Source organism: Tripterygium wilfordii, chromosome 16 (genome assembly GCF_013401445.1).
Source record: "Tripterygium wilfordii isolate XIE 37 chromosome 16, ASM1340144v1, whole genome shotgun sequence".
Lineage (NCBI taxonomy): Eukaryota > Viridiplantae > Streptophyta > Magnoliopsida > Celastrales > Celastraceae > Tripterygium > Tripterygium wilfordii.
The window spans coordinates 360576-385776 of NC_052247.1; the positions used below are offsets into that span (position 1 = coordinate 360576).

General features: G+C 38.6%; 6 protein-coding genes across 7 annotated transcripts; 2 read left to right on the top strand and 4 right to left on the bottom strand.

The window, feature by feature from the left end:
* Positions 1–811: 811 nt before the first annotated feature.
* LOC119980427 (protein prune homolog 2-like) lies at positions 812–8765 on the bottom strand. 2 transcript variants are annotated; one of them, XM_038823118.1, is made up of 14 exons: positions 8169–8765; positions 7484–7777; positions 6113–6761; positions 5332–5516; positions 4839–4919; positions 4705–4746; positions 4554–4598; positions 4000–4086; positions 3322–3448; positions 3132–3212; positions 2403–2528; positions 1897–1961; positions 1447–1552; positions 812–1081 (listed from the first exon to the last, which is right to left on the bottom strand). In XM_038823118.1, the coding sequence occupies exons 2-14, from the start codon at positions 7508–7510 to the stop codon at positions 963–965; spliced, it is 1740 nt and encodes a 579-aa protein (XP_038679046.1). In that variant the 5' UTR covers positions 7511–7777; positions 8169–8765; the 3' UTR covers positions 812–962. The 2 variants fall into 2 exon arrangements, with proteins under 2 accessions (XP_038679046.1, XP_038679047.1); XM_038823119.1 differs by having other exon boundaries at positions 7484–8205.
* A 795-nt stretch (positions 8766–9560) lies between these two features.
* LOC119981334 (putative germin-like protein 2-1) lies at positions 9561–10402 on the bottom strand. The gene is made up of 2 exons (XM_038824426.1): positions 10288–10402; positions 9561–10194 (listed from the first exon to the last, which is right to left on the bottom strand). The coding sequence occupies exons 1-2, from the start codon at positions 10400–10402 to the stop codon at positions 9659–9661; spliced, it is 651 nt and encodes a 216-aa protein (XP_038680354.1). The 3' UTR covers positions 9561–9658.
* Positions 10403–11687: 1285 nt separating this feature from the next.
* On the bottom strand, positions 11688–14479 carry LOC119980898 (tubulin beta chain). The gene is made up of 3 exons (XM_038823732.1): positions 14004–14479; positions 13047–13316; positions 11688–12599 (listed from the first exon to the last, which is right to left on the bottom strand). The coding sequence occupies exons 1-3, from the start codon at positions 14395–14397 to the stop codon at positions 11926–11928; spliced, it is 1338 nt and encodes a 445-aa protein (XP_038679660.1). The 5' UTR covers positions 14398–14479; the 3' UTR covers positions 11688–11925.
* A 1972-nt stretch (positions 14480–16451) lies between these two features.
* LOC119981299 lies at positions 16452–18243 on the top strand. The gene has a single exon (XM_038824359.1). The coding sequence runs from the start codon at positions 16724–16726 to the stop codon at positions 17999–18001; it is 1278 nt and encodes a 425-aa protein (XP_038680287.1). The 5' UTR covers positions 16452–16723; the 3' UTR covers positions 18002–18243.
* On the bottom strand, positions 18021–20404 carry LOC119981298 (pentatricopeptide repeat-containing protein At2g22410, mitochondrial-like). Its single transcript, XM_038824358.1, has 2 exons — positions 18261–20404; positions 18021–18156 (listed from the first exon to the last, which is right to left on the bottom strand). The coding sequence occupies exon 1, from the start codon at positions 20348–20350 to the stop codon at positions 18683–18685; it is 1668 nt and encodes a 555-aa protein (XP_038680286.1). The 5' UTR covers positions 20351–20404; the 3' UTR covers positions 18021–18156; positions 18261–18682.
* Positions 20405–20723: 319 nt separating this feature from the next.
* Positions 20724–24558, top strand: LOC119981207 (dihydroceramide fatty acyl 2-hydroxylase FAH2-like). Its single transcript, XM_038824266.1, has 7 exons — positions 20724–21021; positions 22516–22593; positions 23129–23221; positions 23333–23529; positions 23632–23737; positions 23938–24084; positions 24189–24558. The coding sequence occupies exons 2-7, from the start codon at positions 22543–22545 to the stop codon at positions 24306–24308; spliced, it is 714 nt and encodes a 237-aa protein (XP_038680194.1). The 5' UTR covers positions 20724–21021; positions 22516–22542; the 3' UTR covers positions 24309–24558.
* Positions 24559–25201: the final 643 nt, after the last annotated feature.

Here is a 25201-nt window from a genome sequence, read left to right on the forward strand (position 1 = left end):
CAAACAAAACTCTTATATCATATTCTAAAAGTGATTTATTTTTTGACAAACAAATCTCTTTTTAACTGAGAACGACACCATACAAATTTGTCATTCGAACATCCAATATAGGCCTAAACTCGGTTCAATAGACCCGCACGCATAGAAATTTCTCACCCCACGACAGAATAAGTTGAGCCAAAAACACAACGCGTGACCACAAGAGTATTGCTCTCTAAAGAGAATTAAACTTATGACATTCCGAGTCCATACAGTTTGGCTCCAGACAGATTCACCTTCTAAGTGATTTGATGGTATACAACCACTTGTTAATACTTAATGGCAGTGCGTTTGCACTACATTCAGTTTCACCTCACTTCACAGCACCACAGTTTTTTATGACAAGCCAAACAGCTTTTGCTTTCCAACTCACCTCACAGCACCACAACCTTTTGTCTCACAGCACCTCACCACACCTCACAACACTTCCAAACTCTTACAATATATGTTGAATTGTCCAACGTAATCAAATTAGGTCAATTATTTTATTTTAGATTAATGTACAATGTAAATCTTAAATGATTTTATATTAATATTATTAGTTATCTAATATAACCGTAATTTAGATACGTCAAACGCACCCCACAGCACCTCACCACAGTTTTAAAAGTGAAACGCCAAACAGCTTTTTGCGTTCCAACTCACCTCACAACACCACAGTTTTATAACTCACAACTTCACACCGCACCTCACAGCACTCCCAAACAGGCCTATAAACATCATTGGACCAGTCTTGCGGTACAAACAGATCCATTCCCTGATTCCCATTACATAAGCTAAACAACTTTAAAGTAGCATATTAGATAGATTGAAACATATAAATCAAAGTATTATTAGAACAACCAAAGAAAATAAAAGGATAATCATACAAAGACCTCAAAAAATGGGCAGAAGAGATTTATTTTGTCATTGTTCATTCCCGGTCATGATGAACCTGCATAACTTGTTGATGTAGCCCCAGCAAATTTTTCTAAGAGGTGTTCAATGGTCTTTCTTGATGTGACCTTGTTAATCTCAAATGCTCTCATCTCATTTTTAAGACCTGCATGACAGCCATGTCAAAGAGGTTATGCGCAATATAATCTGAAATCATTACTGTTTCCTTACAGTAAGGATTTAATGGAAAGCTAGTGCCCCAGTTATATAACCCAGCCCGGCACTACGGTCCTGATCAAATTCCAAGTTCATAGCATGAACTAGTGGTGTAATGTCAAACCAGACATGCAAGAACTCTATGAGATTAAGAACTACGAAAAAAGGACGAAGATAATGCGATAAACTCTCCAATGAGAGCATTTAGGTACCTGAACAACCTCTCTAGAGACTCCAGGAGTATATGTATAATCCAACTTTTCTATATGACTACATCTAAATGATTTCAATCATATGTAAATTTGCACTACTTACCCAATTCATAAATAGCTTTGAGTGGCAGTTGGGAGGCATGGGCGCTGAAGAAGAACAGCAGGTTGTCCATAAGCTCAACAGATTCAGCAGATATCAGTATCTCTCTCTATATCACATAAAAATAATGTTAACAGTGCAACAAATTCATTATGACGGGTGCAAAACCCCGAGGAGTACCTGCAAGCACATGCAGAAGCATGCTGTGGATCATGGTAAATGAATGCATCATATAGAATGGTGTCTAAGACTATCAACATACCAGGATTCTACAAACGGAAATCTAATGTGTCACCTATTATGTTGGTTACATGTTAGTTTTCCATGTTCGTTCTTCTATAATAACTATTTTGTTAACTATCAATCACTCCTTGCAAATCCCCCAGCACTTCGATAAATGGCAGGGGTATCATATCATGACCAGACATTTAATAGAAGCTTGAACTCCCAAACCTTGAATTTCTTCAGTAGATCATAATATCCTGAGACAATAACGAGCAGCTGAAGTCTCTCGAACTCTGAGAAATCAAAAGGATAATGTTAAAGCATGATCACCAAAAGGAATTTCGGAATAATTAACAGTGAGGTGGCAGTTAATTAAATAGGTAGCTTTTAGACGCTTCAATGCCATTTTTGTCGACAAAGAAGAAAAGCCTTAGCTTAACCATTTCAGAAAAGCAGGAAAGAGAGTTCCCCAAGTAATATCAATAAAAATTGAAAACAGAAAGATTAATGCACGTGTAGTCACTTTACATTTTAATGGCAGAACGTAAGCCAAAGCAAAGAAATGACCAGTCTAAAATTACATAAAAGACACACTGAAAGCACCAAAACCCTTGGTAGTTGAGCAAGCATACCCTTTAACACACTTTGCCACAGCAGCAAAACATATGAACGTACTATTAATTAATCCACTTTTAGTTCAAAGACAATATAATACTAAATAAGTAATCACTCACGTTGCAAATATTTGATTTCTCGTCTTGAAGTATCCTCATGAGTGAGAAGCTGCTTAATTGAAGTTCCAATAGAACTCATTCCCATATGTGATGCTGCAAATCGTGAACCAGCAGTTTCTGGTTTACCTGGTTAGGTGATTTCCACATTAAAAAAACCGTCACATGACAAGGCATAATCAAAAGAAATAAATAATAAGTATTGATCATCAACCAAAGGGAAATTGAACTACACAAGTAACTCTGTTGAAAAGCATCCACAAGCTAAATGAGCTCTATAAACGTGGGAAGATCTGAACTTCGTACTTCAATTACTTAGTGTGGCTTGTTTAGAGGGGCACATAGTAGGAAGACATTAGTAACATTTGCTCCAGCAGCAAAATTTATGGGTATAACAGTTTTTTTTTGGAATTGATATGAAACATTCTAAATAGATGGTTTTTATTGATTTTTTTCACTTTTTTACAAGCACTTTTATTAGTATATTAATATGGTAATTTTCTCTCCCCGACTCAGGTCAGTTGAACCAGGAAAATCTTTCTTCCTTGCATCATGTGCTACCTTCACAATAACAGTGGGTAAAAATCTTGAAAGCATGTCATGTTTAGCTACTACCGCATCAGATAATCAACATTGGAACAAAATATATGAGGTTGATAAGAGAAACTTGTCGTAGTACACCAGAATTGAATAGCATACTGAATGCAAAATTGGACCAACATTGGTCCTCACCTCCTGTTGTCCACTTCTTGAAGTCTTTGCGCAATATGTCACCCACTTTGAGATCAGCAACATCATACATTTTGTATTTCACTGCAATTTTAAACTTTCAAACCCACACATCAGCACTAGAATTGTCAAAGAAGTAGGAAGAAAACAAAATGTGGGGAAAATTTTAAAATTGATGGGCAAAAAGACTTACGTATCTGGTGCAAACCATTGCATCCAAAGCGACCAGCACCATTGATCAACAACGTAGCCATGTACTTATCTTTTGATTTACAGTGTGGGCTGGTTAGGTTTCCAGTATCCAGAAGGATGCCAGCTAACTACAAGAAAATCAGAAGATTAGGGGAAACAATGATCCCGAAAGCTAAAAAGTGCTTATAGGAAGAAAAAAAGGGTAAAAAGTGAACTATATAATTGAAATGGCCATCACGTTCTTGATTATGAAAATGGAAAAGTGAAGGAGAATAAAACATACGAAGAAAATAAGAAAACAATGCTACAAGAAGTTTTTTAGATCAACTTAGAAGTTAGAGGAGCGAAAAATATAAGATACGGATGCAGGTTTTTATATGATTGCTAATACAAAGACTACGACATTGGAAGTTCAAGTCACCTATGTGTATATTTATATTCACACCCTTTTATCTGCATACATATGCACTATACACACAGATAAGTACGAATATATGTCAGCCTACCATATCTGAGGACACAATTGTAGTGCCTATATCATGCTTTAAAGTCGACAAGAAAATTTGCCGAAAAAACACATAAAGGACAGTGCCTAATACGTAAAAGACAATGCAACAAACAAAGAAAAAGGAAAGGAGAACAGAGAAAATCTGCGAACTTTGAGTCAAATCATTATTACCAAAAGCCTACTAAATCCTTTCCCAACTAAAATCTCTGGTGAATTCTGTGCAAACTTTTCTGCAACCATGGTACAGCATGAGCAATCCTGTGAAAAAATATATAATAGCATATTAATATACTGTTCTTTTAAATAAAAACTGCGCATATACAATGTCGACATACTAATGGTGGTAGCATGTAGAGTTGAAAAGGGAACCTTACCTGGATATTACGAAGACACTGTTTTGTGGTTTGAACTAATAACCTCCAGGTTGCAGTTAAGCAACTTTAGAATTGGCCAAAGTTCGTCATTTAATTCAAACCAGGAGTAAAGAAATTTTTTGGAAGGTAAGAACTCTGTCGTAACACCTTAAACCAGGGATGTGTTTCCTCTTATTCACTTTGGGTCACAAATATAATTCATTCATGAAAATGCTAAGTGTCTATTTTGTGACTTATCCCTTCATGCAAAGTACAAGGGCTATTTTGGGACTTATACCTCCATGAAAAAGATTAGTGTCCAAGTAAAATGGGAATAAGGGGGAATAAATACTCTAGTTTATGGAATCATACCTCCCCCACAGTGACAATCTCGACCCATGGATATGAAGGTTCCTCCTGCATAACAAAGAAAACAGTTGCAACAATTGTTTTTAGCCGCTGAAGGTGACTGGGAATGACGAGAAATGTGACAAGTTAAACATGTCATAATAACTGGACTCACCATTCTGCAATTGAATATTTCAGTTACTGCCTCTTTTAATGCCTGTTTTATAAAACAAAAAAAATACTAGTAAATAGTAATTATTTCCAATAAAGTAAGTAAAATGCTAATCAGTCATTCCAATAAATCATTACCTCCTGCTTGGTTGGGAGCTTGTGACCATTTAGTAGAACTAGCTTAAGACTCCCAAAAAGATCAAAATAAGACAAGTCGATCTGTTCAGCATTTCACTAATCAGTAAAATACTTAAGCCTGCCCAATTTGAGATATTTCTAAATATGTAATGCCCTTAAACAGTAAGAAACCGGGGAAAAAAAATAATTTGCATGAATAGTGCACGATAGATTCCATTGCATAATTATATGGCAGAATTAAACAAGGTTAGGATGGCTGGGGATTCAACTTATCAAATGCTCAAGGCATATGAACTTAAGTTATCAAATGAAACCTGCTATTCCTCAAAATCATCTTGTGCTTCTTCTGATATATTTTGACAGACCAATTGGAAGAATAGGATAACTTGTCTTAAAATTAAGTCAAGGGTACCAAAAGTCAGCTCACAACCAAGCACGGAACACAAGTGACTTTTAAGAGAGATTATATATTCACCAGTCAGATAAAGCATACCTCATCTATGAAAATCAAGGAAGACTGATCAATCTGACATGAATCCAGCAACCATTTGAGTTCAGCATGAGAGTATAGCTCTGCCCTCTTTATGTTAATGACAGGCACAGTGCAAAACTGCTCATTTTCAAGTGTTTCACTCAAGTAGAAGGCGTACATGATGACTGAAGCAACAGATCCGACATCTGCAAATAATCAGAGCATAAATACATCAGATTCTTTCATGCATTAAATTCCAATTGCAACAGAAACCTAACAAAATTAATTCTGCATGTTAGTAGTTTTTCAATCGTCTTCATGGTTAATCTTCTTATGTTTTTTTCTTTGTTGTAGTGCCATTACATTATGTTTTCTGTTAGGTTTCAAATACAGAAAACGGTGTCAATAACCTTAAGAATCAAATGAAATCATGAAGCCTTATAAGCTGTCAAGTATCAAAACGAGAACCTATGCCACTGAATAAACAAATTATCAACTGCAATTAAAATTCAAGTATTCCTTTTAGATTCCCGAAACTTGAAATAGGATTACATCAGAGATCCAACAAACTGGGGCAAAATGGAAATCTAAGCCAAGTTCAAGCCAATTAATATGTAAATAATATCATCTTGCAATTGTATTGTCTAGATAGAGATATGTGTAGCCAATAAGATACATGCGAGTATTATTGCAACTTATTTACATTTTTGTAGTCCAACTTAAGAAACACACTATTGTATTCTCACTCGAAAGACTAAATGAGTTTGTCTAATGTGTCATCAAAAAGGCCAAAGGAGATTACCTGCAATGTCTTGTCCAATCACTGCATGTAAGAACCTTCCCGGGACACCAGAATTAACATCATCCCTTCTGGCCTTCAAATATGAATTCAGCCTTCTTATGCTTTCAGATGATTCCACAATTTCCATTTCTAGCGAGTGCCCGTCATAAAATGATGCTGCAGACTGAGGGAGTGGAATCTTTGACAGAGTTGCCTTCCTTTTATTCACGCTATATGATTTTTCAATGAAGGGCCTTACAGTGCCAGTTAGAGTAGTTTTCTCTGCAGTTACCTTAAAGCTCCTTGGACTGAAGCCCTTTGTTGAATCACTCATCTCATCCAAGTCAAAGCTCAAATTTAACTTGACATTTGGAACTGCAAAGGAGTTTGATTTCACTATCTTAGACCAAGGCCTCAATGGAGACATCCCAAAAGTTTCAATAACAATATCAGAGACCGAATCTTCCAATAATGAGCCAGTGTCATTTTCAGATACTTCTGAAGCAGGATTTTTATGTATTATGACACTCATATCAGATGCAGATCGAGAGATGTTCCGGACAGAGGCATGCCCTTGTGATCCCAATGTAGTAGCCCGATCTCTGAAGTTACCATCGTCCCTTAAAAGACCGTCAAAGTACGGACTCTCTCGATTACGAATATATGGTTCCTGCGAAGCAAACCAAAAACTGAAAAATGTCATTCCTTTTAAGAGAGAAGAAATACATGGTAAGGTGAAAAGCAAACCACCAATCCGTAGAACAATATTTCAGTAACCTTGTTCACTCATAAAGTTAAAAAAAAAAAGGATAAAAAGAATTTCCAAGCGAACTTCCAAGCTTTCAAGGTGCCATAACCACTGAAGTTGTCAGCATGATCATTGACATGCAAGCCAAAAGTGAGTGGAGATTGGGCAAGTAAATCGAAACTCAATATTAAACATGGTAAAGTAACAAGTATAAGTGGTATAATGAAAGTAATTCAAGCAAGACAGAGATGTGGAAATAGACAGACTGTTCATATCTGTTAGGAAACACGTAATAAAGATCTAGTTTCTTCATTAATTTGTGAAACCTACTAATATATCTGAATTTCGTATTACCATAGCCTTATTTGTTAGAAAAAAAAAGGTCATATATGCGGAGGCACTTTTTAAAGGGCAAAGCGCTTTTGTCTAAAGCGGACAATACCCCACAAAACTGCTCCTTAAACACTACTTTACACAAGAACCAATATAAATCTCTTGTTTTTTTGCCTAAGCAACTCCAATTGCTATGCTGCGAATTTGATTTTCTTAATCTTCAGAGCTTTCTCTTGTTGTTATTTTCAGACTACCAAAATTTTGAAAAAGAAACACATGACCAACAGAGAGAAATTAGAAGAAGCGCATACCTGAGTAATTGCTTGGGGAGACCTCATGATGGAGGCAAAACCGAAGAACAGAGAGCAATAACTGATCTGGTAGTACTAGTGGTAATGGTTTTGAAGGCCAGATGATGAAACGACATATTCCGTGAAACAAACAAACAGAAAAGACGATAAAAGCCGAATCTTTGAAAACTCCGCCATTACAAGAAGCCATAGAATGTTCCAATATCATCATCGTCAGCACCGTTTGTGGGACGAAACAAATTCTCCTTTCTCCATGTCCTTATTATAGGAGAATGGAAATGCCGTTCGGTCTTTCTGCATCATATAGAAATTATTATTATTAAAAGTTTGATTGATTTAACCTCTGTTTTTCTTGCTCTTATAAGCCCATCAATGGAGGGAGAAGCAAACGGTCAAATCTCTGAGAGAAGGTTTGTCTCGGATATCCTCCCTCAGACCCTCTTATAGTCCATGCCTCTTTTTCTTTCTGGGATGAAGATTTTTTGATCATCTCCGGCAGGTTAAGAATGAGGGAAGGTGAAGAGTTATTGACAGCCAAAGCAGAGAAAATTAGGTTTAAAAAGACATGACCTTTGAAGTTGTGGATGGAAGAAGATTATGCAATTAATAAACCCAAAGCATGAAGAAGAACAAAAATCACTGACAAACTCCGCCAATTTTCTCCTAGCTAGCTTGATAATGATACCTTGATCGCCTTTTTATTGAGTCACGCAACCAATTGCTTCAAGTCCCTTGCAAATATTTAATCCGTCGCCTTCTTCTTCCTTGTAAAAAATGTTTCCATCAGCAGAATTCCATAGCTGTAAACGTCAACTTCTCCTTCTCTTTATCATGCAACGAAAAAGGAATTAGAAAGAGAAGCTCAAAATTCAACTAATTAACGTGATGAATCAGAAACAATCTGGTGCAGTGTGGCGAGGGTTTGTATCAGCGTCGTGGATTGTTCTTCCCCTAGGAGCTTGGCAATGCCAAAGTCACTTAAATCTGCCGCCACATTGTCATCCAACAGCACATTGCTTAAGAGATTCTTAGATACTCCAAATTTCGTAGATTACCGATCGAATAGGAATAGAGTCAGGGAAGCCATTGTAGGCCAATGCTCCTTGATAGAGAGAAGGAATGAAGTATCCAGGTTTTCTGCAACCGTGAAACACTAATTGCATCAAAACAGAGACATGTTCAGTACTCGATACTGCTTGTGTAAGCAGTGCCATCTGCCCACCAGCCCGCGGCCACCGCTTCCCATGACAGGTTCTCTCTGTCCCGCGAAAACAGTAAAATACTCATCCTGTGATGTCTATGGTGGTCGAGACTCGAGAGTAGAGTTGACGGGCTCGGTTTTGGGCCAGGCCGGGTCCGCGTAAAGTATGGGGCAAAACGTCTCCCTAAGCTCAGGCCAAAAGTGAGTTGGGCTGGGCTGAGAACTTTATTGTATAGAGCCTAATTCGGAAGCCCGTCTTTTTATACGGCGAGATACTTATTCATAAATTTGTTTTAAAAAATAAGTTCTTTTTTTTAATCTTGTCTTTTTGCCTCTTTGGGCCAACCAGTATTTTTTTCGGGGTCATGAGTTCAATTTTCATTTGAAGCAATATTCTTTTAGTCACGCATTGAGTTTTTGACCCAATTTACACTGGCGTTAGGTGAGAAATATGTATGTATACAGGCTTGACAGCCCGAGTTTAGGCCCAATTTACTCTGTCGTTAGCTGAAAAATATATGTGCGTGCAGGCCTAAAGCTCAATTTTAGACCATATCAGATGTCAAATGACAAACTTGTATAGAATGGACAGCCTGAGTTTAGGCCCAATTTACCTTATCGTTAACTGGAAAATATATGTGCGTACAGGTCTGACGACCCGAGATTAAGCCATATCAGAACTCAAATGACAAACTATATAGAGTGGACAACCCGAGTTTAGGCCATATCGGATGTGAAAAGACAACTTATATAGAGTGGTTCTCGATTAAAAAAAAAAAAACATTCACAATAACCAGAGAACATCAATGAATCAATACATTTTCAATAACACAACAAATTGCAACTCAAATACATACCGGACACAAACTGGGGCAATCTCCCCTCACACAAGGAAGGAAAAGGAAAACACAAACGCACTAGAACTACAGCATCAATAGCTACAGCTGCATAACATAATCCTTAATTTCTGCAATTTAGAACTTGGATTGAGCAAAAGCAATGACATTCTTATCCAACTGGAATGCCTTGGCAAGAATGTCACTGTTGATTTCCGGATTAGCCCCGAAGACTGCATTTGCAATGGTGATAACACCAGGGTTTTGGCTGTTAAGAGCTGCAATGGCAACGGCATTACTCGATCCAAAATTCCTCTGGTAATGGATTAGTCCAATTGGAAACACATACACATCGCCCTTGTTCAATATTTTCACAATATGATCGTTATCAGGATTTGAAGTGACAAACCCAACTTCCAGTTGGCCATCTAGTACTGTCAAGATTTCCGAGGCGCGAGGGTGAGTGTGGGGAGGATTGATTCCCCCTGGTGCGTAGTCGATGCGGGCAAGGGAGATGCCAAGAGTGTTGAGTCCAGGAATCTGTTCTACATTCACTGGTGTAACTCTAGACCCTACTGCATTCGATGTGTTTCCTGCTAAGTGAAAACCACTGAAGAAGAAATCTTCTCCTTTAGCCTCCCAGGGATCCTTGCAGGGAAAGCCATTCACTGTCACTGCATCATTGAGCAAAAAATATATCAGAAACATGTAACATATATATATATGTGTATGTATGTATATATGTCAAGTTTGAAACTTAAGTAGACCTGGGCTCATTGGATCCGCGACGCAGAAGTCTTGGAGGGATGATGGGTCAGATGCAAAGGCAAAGGCAAACAACATGGCTAGAGAACCTAACAGAAGAAGAGTGGGCGCAGCCATTTCTTGATATTTGGAGGATTCTCAACAATGTGTATATATATATATGCTTACTAGAGTTGAGAGTAAAATGTGTTGTGATGCAAATCAAGATGCAGCTCCTCCTTTATATAGACCATGGTATGCCACCTGATATTGAAGTAGTCCACTTCAAATACACCATTGATGGGAATGATTTGATCATGATCAGACCTTCAATAAAAGCGTGTGCATGCCGGCTTGCATTCTCTGAGAACCACTGGCTATAGAGCTTACAAGTGCTTGCTTTCGTTTTTTTTTTTATACATGTGAAGGGGACAACGTGTAGCACCTGGATCGAGTGGACGAGGCCACAGACCTCTACAGTGTCAAGTTTAATATTGCTGGGCTAGCTACCGAGTGGTGATGGGGTTAAGTCTCTTGTACCATATCGCTCAAGGGAAGATGTGAAAAACATAATATAATAGGTCAAACTTCTTTGGTTCAAACTAGTATGAGCTAGTGTTGGACTTGGGAGGATAAAGTCATGCGGGGTGGATTGGGTTGACGCGGCTTTAGACCTTTGAAACGGCTTGACAATGTCGTTTGTTTATTTTGGAAATTGGAAATGTAATTTAGATTTTACCAAAAATCCTGATCTTGCCGGCATTGGACCATATATGTGCATACAGAACGCAGAAGTATGTTTGTCCTGGTCTGTCTGTCATATAATGCCGGCATGCATTGATGCTCATTGCCTGCATACTATGCTGGACTGAGTAGCCAAATCAATTCTGCTATTCTATTTATTCATTAGTGCTTACTGCATAATCCAAACGTACGCGGATGTGATTAACATAATATTTAGGATTAGGTATGACTGCTTTAACATATCTGCAGAATCGGCATACCATCCAGGTAGCTACTGTCCTTAACCTCCATAGCTCCATAAAAAGGGACTTCTACATCTTCACATTTGTATCACAACACAGTTTACTACTCACATTCACAATCATACATACCTACTAAAGATTGTAGAGAGCTTCCATATTGGCCATGTTTTTGCTTTTGCCTTGGCATCTGACAGCAAATCCCTCCAAGACATCTGCGTCGCGGATTCATAGAGCGCAGGTCTACCTAATTTTCACACTTGACAGATCTATATATATGTAAATTACATGTTTCTGATATATGTTTTGCTCAATGTTGCAGTGACAGTGAATGGCTTGCCCTGCGCTTCAATTCATAGATAGATCATAGAGTACAAAAGAGATGAATAGATAGAATACAAAAGAGATTTTTTATTTTTTTTTATACAAAAGAAAGTAGATACCCCTGACAATACTAGCTTCAATTCATATATCCATCTGTTAATGCAAACATTCATCAATTCAAATAGATAACAAAATCATTAATCACAAAAGCCCATTTGTGATACAAGAACCACAATCAAACATACACTTGAGCATGTCAATGTCAATTGACCCATCAATAACAGTAGACATAAAACACTCAGAAACAGACCTACTCACAGATAACTTCAGGCAAACTAAATACTACAAGACAGCTCAAGCTGGAACTTCCTCTTCTTCCTCGTCCTCGTACTCCTCCTCATCAGCAGTGGCATCCTGGTATTGCTGGTACTCAGCAACCAGATCATTCATGTTACTCTCAGCCTCAGTGAACTCCATTTCATCCATTCCTTCACCAGTGTACCAGTGCAAGAAAGCCTTGCGCCTAAACATTGCTGTGAATTGCTCACTGACCCGCCTAAACATCTCCTGAATCGAAGTTGAATTGCCAATGAAAGTTGAGGCCATCTTCAAGCCCTTGGGTGGGATATCACAAACACTGGACTTGACATTATTTGGAATCCATTCAACAAAGTATGAAGAGTTCTTGTTCTGAACATTAATCATTTGTTCATCAACCTCTTTAGTACTCATCTTTCCACGGAATACGGCTGAGGCAGTCAGGTAGCGGCCGTGACGAGGGTCAGCAGCACACATCATGTTCTTTGCATCCCACATCTGCTGTGTTAGCTCAGGCACTGTGAGGGCACGGTACTGCTGTGAACCCCTTGATGTCAATGGTGCAAACCCAACCATGAAGAAGTGGAGGCGAGGGAATGGGATAAGATTAACAGCAAGCTTCCTAAGGTCAGAGTTCAGCTGCCCAGGGAAGCGGAGACAGCATGTGACGCCACTCATGGTGGCAGAGATGAGATGGTTAAGATCACCAACTGAGACAATACAGACAAGAGAGTAGTATATCGGTAAATCCGAAAATTTTAAAATTCAGACAGCAATCTCTATCAACATTGCCAAGCAATTTTTTAAATATCAATCATCAAAAGAAGTTTTGTTGCCTTTATTAAGGACTAGGTATGTCTAGGTATAACAGTTAAGGGGAAAACATTGTTTCCTTCTTTATAAGTGGGGGATAAAACATTATGCTATAAAACCACCATTTAAGTAAAGAGAGACACAAACCAACCTCTCAAACCACAAACAGCAATGACTAAGAGAACCAAATTTTTTTTTCAAGGAAAATATGTAATTAATCCTTTTACACCAAATAAAAGGGCAAATACAAGCATTCAAGAGAAAAGGTCTTACTTTACTTTTAAGAACAAATTTCTTTCAAAACTTTGAATCCACAAAGCCATCACTTAGAACGAAGAACTTACATGAAGGGGTGGCCAGCTTGAGAGTGCGAAAGCAAATGTCGTATAGAGCCTCGTTGTCCAGAACCATACATTCATCAGCATTCTCAACCAGCTGATGCACAGAAAGTGTAGCATTGTATGGCTCAACAACTGTGTCAGATACCTTAGGAGAAGGAAAAACAGAAAAGGTCAACATCATGCGGTCTGGATACTCCTCCCTGATCTTGGATATAAGAAGAGTTCCCATGCCAGAACCAGTGCCTCCACCCAAAGAATGACAAACTTGAAATCCTATACACAATTTCCAAGACAACGTGGTAACTAATGGGAACCAAGAGGCGTATGTCAAAAAACTGCAAATGGTCAGTGCCAACTAACAAAGTGCCAATTAGAATTACAATACAAAATGAATTTTCAAGTGCAGAAACAAAATTTACAAAGGAAACGAAACACTCCCCTGACCCCTCCATTGAATAGAAAACAGATAAATTCATTATGTCTGCTGTGAATCCTATAATGCTACAACATATTCACCGAGTAAGATGTTCAATAATTTAGAAAAACCAAGACAAAAGATGCTAAAAAGTAACAAAAGAATGCAATTGAGCAACAAGAACTTCAATCCTCCAATGAAAATACACATAAAGAATATCCTATAATCAATGCTTAAAATTATGAGAACAGATCTCATTTCCGTATGACCAATAACTGAAGTCATCAAAAAAGTTGCAACGTAGTCTCTCACAGAACAAGTATACTTCAAGAAAACAAATTTACATGCATAAAGAGATTAAATAGCCCCATAAAAAATGTTAAATTCAGATCATAAACGAGAATGCAAGATCATATCAAAGACAATAAACATCCGGAAAATAATTGTTAAGCAGCTCAAATTACTGAAAGATCCAGCAGAAGCGAACCCAAATCTAAACAACTCAAACAAAGGACCTAGTATAAAACCCAAAATTCTCATATTACCCTGCAAACAATCACAGTTCTCAGCCTCCTTCCTCACAACATCGAGCACCGAATCAATAAGCTCCGCCCCTTCAGTATAATGACCCTTGGCCCAGTTATTCCCAGCCCCGGACTGGCCGAAGACGAAATTATCCGGCCTGAAGATCTGCCCAAAGGGACCGGATCTGACAGAATCCATGGTACCAGGCTCAAGATCCATGAGGACAGCACGAGGCACATAACGGCCACCGCTGGCCTCGTTGTAGTAGACATTGATGCGCTCGAGCTGGAGATCGGAGTCTCCACTGTACTTTCCAGTATGGTCAATGCCGTGCTCGTCGCAGATCACCTCCCAGAACTTGGCACCGATCTGGTTTCCACATTGTCCACCCTGGATATGGAGGATCTCTCTCATTTCTCAATAGCTTTGTTTGTTTCTCGAGAAAGTTTAGAAATTTTCTTATCCTTCGGGGTTTCGTTGGGACTCGTGAGAAATGGAAGTGTTGACTAGTTATAAATAGGGTGGTTGTATTATCGGTTGTCATGAGCTGGAAGAGAATGCTGGTGTCAGCATTACGGAGGTTGAGGTTTTTGTGTAATAATATGTCTGTTTCGGGGCATTTATTGGAACATCATAGTAAATTTATCAGGTGCGATCGATCTACGGGCTACTGATGTGGACCATTCGAGCCCATTAAGACCATTAGGTTTCGGGCCTCATTTGATGAGCCAAGCCCATAGTTTTTATAGAGCAACCTTGGCCCGGTTACTTTAATTCCCTAGGTGACATCAGTTGAGAGAAGGAATTATAAACTCTACCAAACGCACCCTTGGTATATAGAGAATTTATGTTTTTTTGGTAACGTGAAACTCATCCAACTACCATTGAACAACTTATTGGTAAATTCCTGACCATATAGAAGACCCCGCAACCTCTTGAACCCGTTGTTATAGAGGATCTACGTTGCTATTGCAACAAAGTGGATTTTGTGGGCAAGACATCGTTTTCAGTAAAAAAATGGGAATGAAATGTGTGGGCCTTTGATGGGCTTGAAGTATACATAGAAATTGGTGAGGATTGACCTCTAGTATAGGCCCATGAGCGTTATTGATACTTGAATCTTGATGCATGGTTGGTTTCATGTACGGGCCTCTCTGTGGTTGAAGATTTGTGCCGTGGGCCTTTACTGGGCTTGACATATGCCCATGAGCGTTATGATTCTTGAACCTTGATGATGGCTGATGCATGGTTCGTTCCATGTACGGGCCTTTATGGGCTTAAAGATTTGTGCTACCTATTAATTAATTAATATATGGATGCTGACGTCAGAGATGTGTTTGCTGCTTTTGCTATTCGAGGTGTTAAGCTCAGATTTATGCTGTGATTAATGAAAATCAAAGTCTAATTAGTTTAACAGATGTAATTAAACGGCAGTCAAGAAATCATGAATGGCATGCCATCTGGCACCTGCTTCTCGTTTAAATGTGTGTGCTTTTATTGCCTTTTTCTTTGTTTGTCTTACTAATATTTTTAGAGAGGCCCCCACCACTGACCAGTCGGTGTCTGTCTTCTTCACTCACTCTCACGCTGACACACACGCTTCCCCGTTTGGGATTGGTTAGGGATGGGGCAAAAATGCTAAATTATCTTCTTGTATAATAAAATCATTGAATTTGCTCACAAAATGTTTTTATTCGATCCAACAACACCTATGGCTGTTCAATAAACCCGTCAAAACCGAAATCGAAATGATTGATCGGTTTTTTATAATACAAAGTTATATATTTTTCCACTAAAAACCGAACAGATAAAAAAAATAGACAAAACCGATAATTTAATCGGTTATTTTCATATCAAAAAAACCCCAAAAAATTGACCGAAATCGACCTCGAAAACCCCTAATTACACCTATTCTTATTCTCATTCGTGTATTTTTACCCGTTGGACAGGGTTTGAACTTTGTGGGTAGCATTTGTGTGTGCATTTATGTGAGTGTATGTGGATTGTATGTGTGTCTGAGTTGAAGGGTCACATGTGTGGTGCATGTGTGTACTTCTATTGTCATATTTAAAAAAAGAAAATACAACTCTTCTGATAACATTTGGTACGTTTTGGCTTCATCCATACTAAATTACATGGCTTTATCTTCTTAGATTCAATACCAACTCATATTAGTTTAAGTTGAACAAAAGTGCTTGTTAATAATTTGTAAGTTTGATCAATTTTATTATGCATTTTACTTCTTCCTTGATGTGAGATTTATAGCCCTAAACCCTAAACTCGATAACTTTCTCCACAATCACTAAACGTGAGGCTTGTGACACTGTTCACCCAAGACAGGTAAGTATTACATGTATTGTCTACTTTTGTATTGGGTATAAACCTAATGTAAATACTCTTACCTACAATCATATGATTTCTTCTTCTTTAGTTCTTTTGTCAATAATTGGACAAGAGAGAGAGGGAGCAAATGATTGTTTTGACTTGTCAGTCAGACAAATACGATAACAACAAAAAAAGAAAAGAATGAAAAACAGCAGACAATAGCGTATGATGTGAAATTCCGACCATTCACAGTTCAACATTTGAAGCAACTCCCACGCGCATCTCCATTATATCAGTCGGGTTACCCTTTTTCAACCAAACACGGAAACACACAGTTGATAAGGACCAGAACCACTTCGTAGATGATCAACAAATTTTCTTCCAATCCGAAATTCGATTTCTTCGGTCTTGATCGATGCCTCTTCCATGGAAGAAGACAAGGGCTGCCCGAATCTCGCGATTCGTGGCCGATCTTCAGTCCCCGAAACACGGTAACTCTCTTGTCGTTGAGACCGGCTTCCCTACTTCCATCGTCGACCTCTTCGTCAAGAACCGTGATCGTCTCAAGAAGAAAAAGAAGCGGGCGCCGGCGTCCGAAGTCTCCGCCTTTGATACCCTGATCATCCCTCCATCACCGCCGCCGCGAAAGCCGGCCGTCTTTGAGACTCATTGTGCGATCGAGGGCGAGAGTTTGAGAGCGGAACGGAAGGAGAATCCAGAGGAATCGCTGCTTGAACGTGAAGAGATTCAGGTTGAGGAGCGCGCAAACGGTTGTGATCGTAGATGGCTGTTCGGAACGGGATTGAAGATGCTTGTGGTGATTGTTCTTGCTTTTAGCACCAAAAAGCTTACAGTCGGAATCACAGCATCGGCGTTTGTGCTCCTGTTTCTTGAGTATTTTGGGAAGCATTTTGTATGGTTTTTGAAACCTTGTTTTCGATCCAAGCGATTTGAGCAATGCAAAGACTTCAAAACCCCAATTGCAGAGGATTCCAAAGCCCCAATTGTAAAGGAAGATAGGAATTCCTCGTCGACAATAGGAGGAATCGAGTCTTCGGAAGAAATTCAAGTTGTGGAACCTAATTTTGCAGTGGCTGAGGAGATTATGATGAAGGAACCAGATTTGAACCTTATTGATTATTTGGATAGTGAGATGATTGGGGAGGAAGATCAGGATAGATGTGTTTTAGTGTTAAACAGAGAGGGTAGCCGAAGAGCAAAACTCAAGGCAAAGATCAAGAAAATTGTGCCTAAGAAGTTGCGACATGGAAAGAGAGGGAAGAAGAGAGATGAGAGGGAGCCAGAATCGAGCACCGGCGAAGTTTCTAGTTCCTTTGATGGAGAGATTCAAGAACCAGAAATTGGTGACAAACAAGTTTTAGGTGTTCAAGTTGAACCAAAAGTATCACAATTAGAAGAAAAGAAAGAAGAAAAGTGTACAAGGACACTTGATGATAGAATTCATAGTTTGAATATACAATCACAGACCATTGGAGAGAAGGGTCTGGTTGAGGAAAAGTTGGGGATTGAAAAGAAATGGAATTCAGGGTATCTATATATCTTTCTAATTGTTCTTTCGGGACTCATAGGAGGCCGGGTTGTAGCTGTGTTGCTTACTGTTTCAGGGTGTTTGATGACAAAATTGGTCAGGTCCTCTGTTTCTAGCTCGAGCTGGAATCTTGGATGGTGGTAGCTCAAAAGGCTTTTCTTCCTTTAAGAGTGATGATGTATAATTCTTGATGAAGTTCTCTTCAAGCCTCCAATTGTGTTGAAAGACTCGTGTACGGTAGCCAAGTCCACAACTTTTTTGTTGGTGGCATTACAACTGGAGGTGTCTGGATTCAGAACCTGTAAATTTACAGATAAATATAACACTTTGTAAATCTTCATTGTTTGATTTGGTAAGTTTATCAATGAATTGCAGTTTATAGAAAAGCTCAAGGGCTACTTACTCTTTATGATATCAAAGACTAGAGAAAATAGCCTGATTGAATCAGCCAAATTGATTTCCTACCACCATTTTCCTCCCTGCTAACATGATCAAAGAAACTGGAATCTGACATACGGAATTCTCTGTTTTGTCAGCAGTATTTCCTCTTATCTCCTCGGCAGAAGCGAAAACCCTTCTCATAGGAATGAGAATATTGAAGAGAGAGCCCTTTATAAGATTAACAGCGCCAAATTGTGATAAATCATAATCTTGAAGTTTGTAAATTCCCCTGTTTCGTCATTGTAACTGCGAGTTACAAAAGGTTTTACAGATTCTTCATCTGTTCCATGCCTTTGTACCATTTGGACCAGATGCTCTATTCCCTTGTAGACGTCTTGGGTACCAAGTATCATCCACACATAGGCAAATTGTTTCTAGAATAGGTTATGAGTCCACAGAACTGATGCCGGGCTCCTTTCTCGTATTGAATTCTTTTGCAATCCTTCTTATATTTGCAACTTCAGCCCATTGACCTGCTATGGCATAGAAGTTGGATAACAGGACTTGAGTTGCATGGCTTTGAGAATCTAACTTTACCAATTCATTGGCAATCTTCTCACCAAGATCAAAAACTGAATGATTAATGCAAGCGCTTAACAAAGTTTTACACGCAATAAGTCTTTCCGCGGTTGGCATACATTTTATGAACTCCTCTGCCTGATGCAGGAGACCTGCTCTGCTCAATAGATCAATTAGACTGCCAAAGTGTTCGATCTTTGGTTGGATTTTGTAGAATCTGGTCATTCTTTCGAACAATTTACAGCCTTCATTAGCTAGTCCTGAATGTCTGCATGCTACTAACACAGAAACAAATGTTGCTTCGTTTGGCATGCACCCCTGTTTTTCCATCTGATAGAACATGCTCAAGGCTTGATCGCCACGCCCATAAATGGCAAGTGCTTCAATAATTGTTGTCCAAGTGTAGACATCCTTATGACCCATTTTGTAGAATATAACCATGGCCTCCTCCAAGCTTCCACACTTTGAGAACATATTAATCAAAGCTGTTCCTACAAAAACATCTCGTCTTATATTGTTTTGGTGGATACGCTTATGAATTAGTCTACCGTATTGCAGGTCTGCTAAGCTAGCACAAGCTGCAAGAACATCAACGATTGTGTTTTCATCTGGTGTCACTCCCTCATCATCCATTTTCTCGAACAGGTCTAAAGCCTCCTTTGGATGCTTCATCTTGACATAGGCATGTATCATAGAATTCCACAAGGCAAGATCTTTGTCAACACCCTGATCAAAGATATTACGAGCCAAATCCATCAACCCCATTTCAACATAGCCATTGATCAAAATTGTCTGCGACACTACATCTTTTCCAGAACCCATATCATGAAATAATTGTAATGCTGCATCCATATCTTTACATTTTGCAAACACAACCAACAGGGCATTGTTTAAGTTCAATGAGAAAGTAAGCCCCACCTTGATCACATAAGAGTGGACAGTTCTCGCACACTCTAATTCCTCTACTTCCGCACAAGCTGACAGTAAAATCACCAAAGTGATCTTATCAGGTCTAATTCCTTGGTAAATCAGTTCTTTGAACAAACGCAGCACTTCCCATGAACCAGAATTGGCATTATAAGCACTCAGCAGCGAGTTCCAACTCGCGATATCTTTATCAGGCATTTCGTCGAACAAGGTACGTGCATCACATAATTCCTTCACTGTTCCATAAAAATGAAGAAAAGCATTTCCCACAAAAATATCATTATCCAGGCCTAACTTCAACACATGCGCATGTACTTCTTTTCCCTTAGTAACCAAAAGCAGACGCGAACAGGCCTTGAGAAGAGCAGGGTAGGTGTAAGTATCTGGAAGAACTGCTGAGTTTCCTGCAATGAAATAGTTGTATATCAAGATGGATTTGATGGGTGTGGGGCTCTTGGAGTAAGCTCTAACGGTGCAGTTCCATGTGGGTATTGCATAGATTAGACTAGCTGTGATGGCCTTGCTCAGGATTTGATCAAGCAATATGGTACTGTGAGTTCCTTGATCGAGTAAGAGAAGAAGTTTATGCAGTTGCCCAAAACCCATCAAGTCCTTGTCATGCCCTTTGCCCGTCAAATTGGGGCAAGTGTCCGACTTTAATTTTTCTAAAATTTGCTCATTCTGCTCGGGCCTAAAAAAAAAATGTTCCGGCCGGATTGGATAACAATACATATTTACTAAATATTTATATGTTTGTATTCTAATTCAAAATATATTTTGAACGTACTAATTGATCAAATGTAGATTAGTTTAAATTTAGATAATTAAATCGGGCAATATCTTAATCTGGGTTCAGATAAATAAAATAGAACAAAATTTTTATGTTTGAACTCAAACCCGAACCTGATTTCAAACCAGATAAATTTTTTAATTCATATTGAACAAATTAAGTCATTCGAGCCTGGCCCATTCTGGAGAGGGTGTGCCGTGTGCGACTGTTAACTGTTGACGTTCCAGACAAGCTCGCCTTAATGGAATCACAATCGCTATAGTCGTCGGTACACGAGAGAGTTTGAGAATGGTCGTTGTTGGTCAAAGAGTAAAATAGGATCAAATGCATCGCTGGTTCTGGTTAACAAGAATTTGTGTGGCGGAGCTATGATCTCTCGTGGAAGCTTTATATGTGTATAAAAATTCACCCGCTTTTCTTTTTCCTCTCAGAGTTTTCCGCATAGAGAGATTGTATATTCTTTTGGGGTCTCTACAACCTCTCGCAGGTGGGTCTTGCCTTGCTCTGCCTCTGATGTTTTAGCATTTGTATTTGCGTATTTCACCTGTGTTTGGTTGCTGGGAAATTTTGAACAAGTACAGATTTTTTTTAAAAAAATTCTTTATCACATTAGCAGGATATATTAGAACTCGACATTGAGTTTGTGGGTATCTGGATTTGCCTCTACATTCATGTTGCATTCACACATGCATTCTTCTGTTGATTAATTGCTTAATCGTTGGATTATATGTTTAGGCATTTTGTCTGCACATTTGCCTACTTTTGCAGAATTTGTTTTTTTTTTTTTTATAATGAAGCTGATTAGTTTGGGATAAGGCTTTGATGATGATGATTAAATTGCATGGTTACAAAATGCCTCAGCTATTTGATACTTCATCGATTTGGATTTTCGATTTACAGGCCTAGATAGCGAGGTGATATCTGCTGCTGGATAACCCATTTGTTAGATTAATCTTGTTTAGGTACTGCCCCTTTTGCTCCTTTAATAATGATCCTTAAGGAAATGGGAAACTTTTGTTCCCACGCCCATCATAGTCGCTTATCATTCCACCATGATCGGTGAGTCAAAACAGATGCGTAGGCAAGCTTGTACGCATACAAGCATATATACACATATACAGTGTTTTTGATCCTCTAAAATCAGCTTCAGTATGGGAAATAGACTACAGAGGTGGAAAATAAATGTATAGCATTCCCTAGAGAGTATTGCTTTACTGTTAATCAACCTTAGGATGACTGCAAAGGATGAATGAAATTTCACGCTGAATTTCTTATAACCCGATTCTGTTAGTGATGGCTTCTTTGGTTCACAAGGATTTGGAAAGAATGAAATGATTGTGTAGCTTTATAATGGCTAATGTTGTCCTCCATTGTATTTCATTTCTCATTTGATTTTCTCCTCCTCCTTTCCTTTTTCTTTTGTCATTCATCTCATTAAATTCATCTCTTTTTTTTTCTCTTTGTTCTTAATGTTGTTTTGATCAAGGTTCTTAAAACCGGATCGGTCATCAAACCGAAAAAGTCTTCGGTTCACAGTTCAAAGGTTCAACCGGGGTTCAAACCGGGTTCGAACCGGTTTTAATGTAATGAATTATTTATATATATATTTATATTATATGCATATAATATGTAAGAAAACTTCATAAAAATACAATATATTCAAATAAAGTACCATTTTAAACAAAGAAAGTCTCATAGCCTAGTGGTTAAAGCCTTTTTTAATGAACAAAAGGTCATGAGTTCAAACCCTACAAATAACAAAATTTCAAAAATATTTTATTAACATTAATAAATGACCGAACCGGTCAAAACCGGCCCGATTCTGACCGGTTCAACCGGAAATATCCCGGTTCACCAATCACCGGTTCTGGCACCTCAACCGGACCGGACAAGTGGCCGGTCACCGGTTGGACCGGTCCGACCGGCCGGTCCGGTCCGGTTTTCAAAACCTTGGTTTTGATCATGAATTTTGATGGTCCAGTTTGTCAGCTGCAAAGAAGTTGCCAAGATGGTCGCCCAGGCTTATGCAGTGGATTTGAACAAGCCTCTTGTTTTCCAGGTGAGACTTCCTAATCTGTTTGGTCTGCTCTTCGATGCAATTCCCTATATTCTTCTTTATATGTTAACAATATATTTAGTCTTTTCAAACATGTTTTGCACCAAAGGTGGACCGACCATCTTTTCCAAGTTCTCTCTTCGCAGAATGCATTTCGTTATATACCTTGATCTCACAGAGAGAAATCTAATTGCCAAATGTGGTAGATAAAATGTCTTGGTTCATTAGTTTAACTTTCAACCACCAAACTGCTTCTTTAGATCTTTGCTTAGACTCACATGGCATTTAAACATGCTCAATTCAACTCAAATCCATTTGCTCTTGGTATATGACCAAAAAATGCTTCTATCGTCGTTTTCAATTTCCATCTTAATCCATTTTTACTACTTCAAGTCTATAGTTCTAATATATCAAACAACTCATGATTCTTGTCTTATAGCTTCGGACCCACAAATAGCCATGTAGGTGCAAGTCAGTGATGCCTAATGTCTTCTAGTCTTTTTGCTTATCTGGTATCTGACACTAGCATCTTGCACAGGTCGGCCATCTTGGAGAAGCTTATGATGAATGGATTCACAAGCCTATAGTAAGCAAGGAAGGACCCCGGCTTTTTGCAAGTGACCATCTTGAGGTGATCATCTGGGTCTTTAAACTTGAATAATGCAGAAAGTTCAATGATTAGAATGTTGTCGATGGTCTAGCATACATATGGCAGCCTCTTTGACTCCTGGATCTGAAACAGTTCTTGACCCGCACAGCGTGGTGGATGATTCCACTCATTTGGCTACCGGTCGCATGCTGGTTTATTTCCAAATCAGTCAGAACGGGCCTTACTCCTCCTCAGGTAGCTTTAGCACTGTTTGGTGGCATATGCTTCTGGACATTACTGGAGTACACTTTGCATCGCTTTCTTTTCCACATGAAAACAACAAGCTATTGGTCAGCTCTCAATCTCGTATTCTCTCTCCCTATATGTGCATCAGTTTTAGTTTGCCAGCATCAGCAATATATGCATTAGAGCTAATTTATAACTATCTTCAGGGGAAATACTTTTCATTATCTTCTTCATGGCTGCCATCACAAGCACCCTATGGATGGACTACGACTAGTTTTCCCTCCTGTCGGAGCAGCAATTCTAGCTGTGCCAGTATGTTCAAATTTCTTCTTCTTACTAAAACTTTTCAACTTCAAAACCTCTTAATAAATCTGTCTGGTCATGCAAATAACCGACACAGATAAATTGCTCGTTTCTATAACGTGAAGATAAAAGTGGAATAGTTTTGAAATTTGTGCATTACTCATGGCTTTCTTCAGCATCTTCTTGTTCTAAAGGTTTATGACTGCTAGGTTTGGACCCTGATTAAGCTTTTATCACCTGCATCCATTGCTCCTGCTTTCTTTGGAGGTGGCTTGTTGGGATACATAGCGTATGATTGCACTCATTACTACCTGCACCATGGGAAGCCATCCGAAGGATTCAGTGAGAGTATGAAGGTAATAACTGACTGATACCTTTCCGGGCTTATTCAGTGAACTTATGTCGAAGGATTTAAGACATTAGGATGCTTAAATACTTGAGTGTTTATTTAATTTGGCAGAGATATCACTTGGACCATCACTTCAAAATTCACAACAAGGGATTCGGGATCACTTCCGACTTCTGGGACAAAGTTTTCCATACACTTCCTCCGAAAAAAGCAGCGGAAAAGAAGAGATGATTACGCTGGTTAAGTGGTGATCTATGGATAATCACTCACCCAACTAGTTCTGCATATAAATCATCGATGCCATTCATGGAGGAGCCTGATTTACACTCACTTTGTTCGTCAAATTCTTTCAAGCCAGGCCTTTTGTAGAGTACTCTCTGTCCAACATTCTTTATTGAAAAACTTCTTCCAGTAGAGTTTACTGGACTTTTTAATTGTCCTTGCGTTGCTAGAGATTTCTTTTTTTCCTGGTTTCTATCAATGCCATGTCTTACTCTCACCTCTTTCATAAACACTCTTTTCCAGACACACACAGGCACTGTTAGTCTATATAGCATTTTTTTTTACAGACAAAAATGATTCAAAGTGCTGAATAAGTGCACTTTCATGAAGTGATTCCCAGTTCAATTGCTTGTACTCATTGATGGTCGGATTGACAATAACCCAACTGAGTGATATATAAAAAGTCTTGCACCTTTCACATTTGGACATGTTTTCTGGTCTAAGAATCAATGGCGACGACCCAAAAAGAATAAATTTGTACGGTTTCGTTGTTTAGAGCGGAGAACATTCTTGATGTATTTGAGCTTAGATCTCCAACAATCCCCAAAAAATGGGAAAATATTAATGTAATGTTCATCAATTCAAGCGAACGATTTTACTCTAACAAACAGATGTGGCCCTAATCCTTGTATATCTTGTCTTTTATAGTTCTTTCTCTTTTTCAAATTATGATATCACTTTATTCCCATAAAAGAAGGGTTACTGATTCGGATCTAAACCTTGATATTTTCTATATAAATTATAAATGAAACCTTTAAAATAATGATATCATACACTTATTTAATTGCAAAGCTTTTTATGTCACATTCCTCCAAACATTCTTAATTACAATTTAAATAATT

Bases quoted from the DNA above. Each gene is read 5' to 3' on its own strand.
- LOC119981334 (XM_038824426.1), bottom strand. From the start codon at position 10,402: ATGGCTGCGCCCACTCTTCTTCTGTTAGGTTCTCTAGCCATGTTGTTT. The intron at 10,195-10,287 runs GTCTACTTAAGT...TCAATGATGCAG, and splicing joins CGCGGATCCAATGAGCCCAG to TGACAGTGAATGGCTTTCCC.
- LOC119981299 (XM_038824359.1), top strand. From the start codon at position 16,724: ATGCCTCTTCCATGGAAGAAGACAAGGGCTGCCCGAATCTCGCGATTC.
- LOC119981207 (XM_038824266.1), top strand. From the start codon at position 22,543: ATGGTCGCCCAGGCTTATGCAGTGGATTTGAACAAGCCTCTTGTTTTC. The intron at 22,594-23,128 runs GTGAGACTTCCT...CATCTTGCACAG, and splicing joins ACAAGCCTCTTGTTTTCCAG to GTCGGCCATCTTGGAGAAGC. The intron at 23,530-23,631 runs GTCAGCTCTCAA...AACTATCTTCAG, and splicing joins ATGAAAACAACAAGCTATTG to GGGAAATACTTTTCATTATC.
- LOC119980427 (XM_038823118.1), bottom strand. From the start codon at position 7,510: ATGAGGTCTCCCCAAGCAATTACTCAG. The intron at 5,517-6,112 runs GTAATCTCCTTT...GATTATTTGCAG, and splicing joins GATTGGACAAGACATTGCAG to ATGTCGGATCTGTTGCTTCA. The intron at 4,599-4,704 runs GTGAGTCCAGTT...TTTGTTATGCAG, and splicing joins AAATATTCAATTGCAGAATG to GAGGAACCTTCATATCCATG.
- LOC119981298 (XM_038824358.1), bottom strand. From the start codon at position 20,350: ATGGGTTTTGGGCAACTGCATAAACTTCTTCTCTTACTCGATCAAGGA.
- LOC119980898 (XM_038823732.1), bottom strand. From the start codon at position 14,397: ATGAGAGAGATCCTCCATATCCAGGGTGGACAATGTGGAAACCAGATC. The intron at 13,317-14,003 runs GTAATATGAGAA...AATTGTGTATAG, and splicing joins GAACTGTGATTGTTTGCAGG to GATTTCAAGTTTGTCATTCT. The intron at 12,600-13,046 runs GTAAGTTCTTCG...GTATTGTCTCAG, and splicing joins CAAGCTGGCCACCCCTTCAT to TTGGTGATCTTAACCATCTC.